The sequence below is a fragment of the Brassica oleracea genome, chromosome C3 (assembly GCF_000695525.1).
Source record: "Brassica oleracea var. oleracea cultivar TO1000 chromosome C3, BOL, whole genome shotgun sequence".
Lineage (NCBI taxonomy): Eukaryota > Viridiplantae > Streptophyta > Magnoliopsida > Brassicales > Brassicaceae > Brassica > Brassica oleracea.
In genome coordinates this window covers 29,103,911-29,109,930 of record NC_027750.1, presented here as the reverse complement: position 1 = coordinate 29,109,930, position 6,020 = coordinate 29,103,911, and the positions used below count along the sequence as shown (strand labels likewise).

General features: G+C 34.3%; 1 protein-coding gene across 2 annotated transcripts; it reads right to left on the bottom strand.

Annotated features, from left to right (window-relative positions):
• Window positions 1-3,739: 3,739 nt before the first annotated feature.
• Window positions 3,740-4,992, bottom strand: LOC106328893 (dof zinc finger protein DOF3.1-like). 2 transcript variants are annotated; one of them, XM_013767433.1, is made up of 2 exons: window positions 4,639-4,992; window positions 3,740-4,605 (listed from the first exon to the last, which is right to left on the bottom strand). In XM_013767433.1, the coding sequence occupies exon 2, from the start codon at window positions 4,579-4,581 to the stop codon at window positions 3,961-3,963; it is 621 nt and encodes a 206-aa protein (XP_013622887.1). In that variant the 5' UTR covers window positions 4,582-4,605; window positions 4,639-4,992; the 3' UTR covers window positions 3,740-3,960. The 2 variants fall into 2 exon arrangements, with proteins under 2 accessions (XP_013622887.1, XP_013622888.1); XM_013767434.1 differs by having other exon boundaries at window positions 3,740-4,575; window positions 4,722-4,992.
• Between the last annotated feature and the right edge of the window lie 1,028 nt (window positions 4,993-6,020).

Genomic DNA, 6,020 nt, shown 5'->3' with positions numbered 1-6,020 from the left:
ATGCGCCATCAGAAGGATCTATGACTGTTCATTCGAGGGGGAGCTTACGTAGTTGTACTCTTTTTACCTTACTATGGTTTTTCCCATAGGGTTTTCCTAGAAAGGTTTTTAACGAGGCAACAAAGACGTTAAGCAAGAGCGGATAGTGACACCGGCCCCCAAGGGAGAGTGTTACGAAAGTCAAAAATAGAAGGAGGAGCCGTTTTCGTTGAAAATATAAAAGATGTGGGGCCCGCTGCACTATTTGCACAGTAAATTTCTTTTCTATATATATGATCGATTTCGATCATTTGAAAACGCATCATTCACTCTTCTCTTCCCTCTGTAATAATCTTTCTATCAGTGTTATAAATTCTACGGGTATAAATTTTGTCCTTATTTAAATTTCCGCGATATAATAAAATTCCAGTTCTTTTCGTAACACTTAAAAGTTTATTTTAAAGAGATATATAACAAATAATAACAAGAATAAATTGGATTGATAGGGATGTCACATGTATAACAGTAAGATGAATAGCAGTCGTTGCACTTGTACTGATAAACTTATCAGTATAATAAATATTCAAATTGATATATTGTACAATAAGCACAACATGAATTGAGCAAGACAGCCCCCACAAGACATGTGAATTTGGTTATGTAATACGACTAATAAGTAATAAGAGTGGACCATTACTAAAACAGTCAACAGTGAGTGCATCACAAGAGGAAATTCAGAAATGATAGCTTAACACATTTAGTTAAACACTGTCAATTCAACTTAAACCAATATTTATTCTTTATTCGAATATTTTACCCTAATTCGTTCCTAAGAAGTGGACCATTATATTAATTTGGTATCCTAGCGCTATCTAGTATCTATGGCCACATGGACCACCATTTAATTTGCCAGCCCTTTTCATTTTGACATTTCTTTTTATCATTTGTTTCCATTGAAACAATCTCTATTCAAAACTTGTTGCATGGTATGGGTAGAGCCAAGCCATCTACATAATTACACGTGAATAGATTGTTAGTTGGTCCTTTTCTATCCAAATACATTAACTAAATATATATGTTTGAATATATAAAACTTGACTATTAACAGATAATATTATATCACTACAAATTTTTGTATTTAAAAGTAAGTACTTGTAATCTTATGAGTTTGATTGGACGTCTAGACGTAATTAATCAGCGCCTAATTTTAATATTAGAGACTGAATGTTTGATTTGACATGGCCTTCAAAATATGCCTTAGAGCATCATTACTGGAAATCTCTTAAGGCATCTCTTAAATCTCTTAAGAGAAAGAGGGTGGAAATGGAGGAAAAAAAAAAGGAAAAAACCTCTAATTAAGGGTTATCTTTTATTCTCCAACGACAAAAAAAAAAACAAAACAAGGGACTTTTTTCTCTTTTTTTCTCTCTTGATCCCACTAATAATGATGCTTTTAATTCATTTGATCAGAGTCTGTGATTGGACATTGCATGCAATCACGCCTGCGATGCATTCCATTCACAATTTTATATTAAAAAATTGTAAACTCAAATTTATCAGTGAAAATAAAAGTAAAAGAAAACCATAAATAATTAACTTAAAATGCAACTTGTTGTTCTTTGTCTCCCTGGTCAAAAACAAAATATCTCTCAAATCGGAAGAGCAAATTTTTGTAACCACGTTGGATCTCTCGTATCTATCTTTTTACCATTTCCAAAACAATTGTCGAACCACTCAAATCCAAAAGCTTGATGTATGTTGAGGTGAAATAGTTCTTTTTTTATAGTTACGTAAGGGTGGGCGTTCGTATACCTGATTGGTTTTGGATCAGATATTTAAGATTTTTGGATATTTTGGTATAGGGATATATAATCCGTTCAGATATTTTTTCATTTTCGGATCATTTCGGATATATCTGAAATCCAAACTTAAAAAAAATTGAAATACATTTTCTGTTTTGTCTTCAAATCATTCCTTGTAATGTTATTAGTCCAAAAACACATGAAATGTGAACAACAACAACAATAATCCGTCCAAAAACAACAACAAAGTTTATAGAATAAGAAAAAAAACTGAAACAAACTGCATATGTATTATGACAACAAGATAAGTCGTTCAATAATATAATTCATATTCTATTTCCATTCTTATTTTGTAAAGCTAAACAAGCCGTGCAATAACATTCAGACAAGCAATTATTCAGTTATGTTCTGTTATCACGTCTTCAATCAACAAAAAACAATCTCTTTAAAATTTAAACATGTGGACAAACCAAACAAAATCGACTAACTTCAAAACGTTGCAAACAAAATTGACTAACTTCTGAGCATCATACAATCTGAATCAAACTTATAATCATCACACAAACAAAATCAAAATGGAGAATGAGAAATAAACGGAGATTGCACAGTCGGCTAAACTAAACGGAGGATGGGAAATATAGATTTAGGGTTATTTATATGTATGTTCGGATATTTCGGATAACCTTCCGGGTATCGGATATAACCTATCGGTTCGGTTATCCGAACATGCTCATATCAAAACATGTTCATGTATTTTGCTATTTCGGTTTAGGTATTTCGGGTCGGGTTTGGATTCGGGTTCACGTACAGTGTCCAGCCCTATAGGTAGAATAAGAGAATGAGGTGTGCATGGCGTGAATATCACCATCTTTTTGAGAAATTAGACGTATTAATATTGGCAAAAAAATAAATAGACGTATTAATAACAAGATGTTGCATGTACTCAACCAATAAGGTGAGAAAACGTAGTTAGTATACAATCTACGATGTTGGCATTACATCTAAGAACAATAGTCGTACGTGCAGTTTCAACCATAGCTCATGGCTTTGCTCAAAACAACAACGCACTGATAAGATGCAAATGACTAATCCGTGACATAAGTTGATACATAGTACTGATTATTACTATATAGTCCACATAATCACATTTTCTTGGTGATCCTATGTTTCTCTCAATACAAACGTTCTAGAATCACCAAACAAACTTCATTTCGATATATAAAATCACCTAAAAATATGATTTGAACTATTAATCATTGAGAAAACGATAGCCATTATTCTATGGCATACGTCAAAAAGTCCATTACGCTCCCCACTCTTTGTGAACGTCATTCGCGTGTTAAACGAGTTTGTAATGATTTACAAAAGTTGTTATAGTAATAGTAAGTAACAAAACGATGTTACAAGTCTAAAAGACCAATGAATACAAAATAGCATAAGTACTTGAGGAATAAAATATTTCCGATAAACTACTTTCTTCCACTTCTTTCAAAGTTATCTAAAGCAGAATATTCTTCTTAGAGACGTGAACTTTTGTCTTATTTATCTAAATAATTGAACTAATACAATGTTGCATCACTATTTAAATTATACGACATAGGAAACGCCATTTTGAAATCAAGAAAAGCAGGCGACAACTAGTAGAGTCAATATCATGATTCTAGAACATAGGTGTCTAAAGCGATTAATACATAAACTAAAATACGAATGTCACATGCCGTAAGAATGTTGTTGATCTATGTCAGATTCATGCACAGTTATACTATTCTAATATACGATTAAAAGAACTTATCCTGCGAATATTTAAAAGGGCTTCAAGCTTACATATCAATAACCAGTGACCTAAAATCGTCGGCTAAATACCTCACCGATCAAGCATAAAATAACAATAATGTTGTGGCGAACAATTCATTTCACGTCATGAGTTTTGTAGATAGTATTGTTCTAGAATTAACGTAAGTCTTTAACAATATAGTAGTAGCATTTAGAAACAAAGATTAGAATTTTAACAAACTGATTTATAAATAAAATAACAAAAGGGAGTAGCAGTAACAGGAGGAATATAATACCAAAATGACATAACATCGAACCTGTTCACTGTCTATGTGATGACTCAAGCCATCTAAAATCATTTTTGCATCTCCATAATTTACGAAAATACCCTTCTCTGTCTTCATCTTCAGTTTTTCTCCACTCTGTTCATAGCCAGATCGGTCCACGGGCTACCACCTCCCCCGTTACCCGCTTCACTCCTCCTCAAACCCATTCCCAACCCCATACCCGGATCCCAACCCGACCCGTCGAGCATGATCCCGCCAAGACCCAGCTGCATATTCGACGCCAAAAGCGAGCTGAAACTCCCACCACCACCACCGCCCATCTCCATACCTTTCACGTCTTGGTCCCCGATCGGAAACCCGTACAGCATCCGAGTCGGATCCGTATCCGGGTTGGTTTCCTTTTGCGAACCAGGATCCGGATCAGGTGTTTTGGCCTTCTTCTGGGAGTTGGAAGGAGAAGTAGAGGAAGAGGTGGATCGTTTTGCGTTCTTGCGAGAACCACCACCGACGGGAACGTTGCGGAGAGCGCCGCCTTTGGTCCAGTAACGACGGCAGCTTTTGCAAAAGTGACGAGGCTGTGAGAGGTTGTAGTTGTTGTAGTAACAGAACTTAGTGTTGGGTGAGTCACAGCGAGGACACTTTAGCTGTTCTTGGTCCGGAAATTGCGGTTGTTGTTGTTGCTGCTGCTGATGTAGTTGTTTCGCCATCATGGACTGGTAATAAGCTGCTGGATCCTGCATTTCTTCTTCTTCACGGATAAAAATCTCTTTTCTTTTTTTTTTTGAGAAAAAAAAAATCTCTTTTCTTTTCCCGGAAAATTTAGCAAATTCCCAAATATAAAAAGAATGAATAATTTTTTTGTAACAATATATATGCAAACCTGTTAAAAAGACAGTTAAAAGATCGAATCTTGGAGATGGTGGATTGCAATTTCTGACTGGGGAAGAGTCATGGAAGAGAGAGAGATGGGAGAATAAGTTATTTTGAGGTTTTTATAGAGTGGAAGTGGTCCTTATCGCATAAATAAGACAAATATAACACTTTCTCTCACTAAGCATGAGAAAGAGAGAGAGAGAGAAGTGGAGCAGACCAGAGAGGCGAAGAGAAGAGTGTTGTGGGGTTAGAGTCTGAACGAGAAGATAAGCTTTGTGAGCTGTGGTGTGTTACCGACCAGTCTTATAGGACGACCCAATTACAAGATTACCGCTTCCGTATAGTCTTCTTCCTTCTGATTATTATTTTTAACATTGTGCTAATTAATTATTAATTAATATTCATTTATTTATTTAGATGTCAAGAGCATATTGGTGTTGGATTTTTTTCATTGACTTGTTGACTTCTTTTAACTAATACGAACATAGAATAGATTTTTAGTTTGATGTCATTTTGTCTGAAATTAAATATTTTAGTGTATGAATTTCTTACATTAACAAGATTGATAGCTTCTGATCAAGAAAAATAATATAGTATAGTTTTAATCAAGGTTGGCATAAGTTAAAACTTGCAAAACACCAAACTTTAAGCCCTAAAATTTATACAAATATTTCAAAGTATATAATTTTTTGGAATAGTAATTTTGTAGATTAAAAAATCATGTTTTAAACGGCCATATATATAGAATTGAACTATAAACTCTACAAATTCAAGAAAATTTTAAAGATTTTATGCATTGTGAATTTGTAAAAGAAAATAATGTTGAAGAAAAGGGTTTTTGTATAAATCGAGGGGGTAATAACTTTTTCCAACATATATGGGATACGCATGTCCTGGTGCCAAGATGGTTCTTTTGGCTTCATATGTTTAGACAATATCGATTATGCGTATCTTTTTGTTCTATACTTGTTATTACGCTACCCCGAAACAAACATACTTGCCTTTTCCTTTTGATGGCTAAAAGTCTCTCTACCCCTTTTGATGGTTATGGTTTGCTCATTTTCACAAGACAGTCATTGGCATTGCTCCTTAGCTCTGCAGGCTTTGTAAAATCGACGAGTAATCTAGAAAATAAAAAGGTTATCATCTTGTTAATTAAGAGTTCATAACCATTTCTCTATATTAACCAAGCAGTAGTAACCTTATGATAAGAGTGTATTTAGGCTTCGATTTTTACTGAGAACGAAGTTGTTGGTAAACTGAACAAAAATTAGGGATCAGATTAGTCGTCGATAAGATTAGTTGG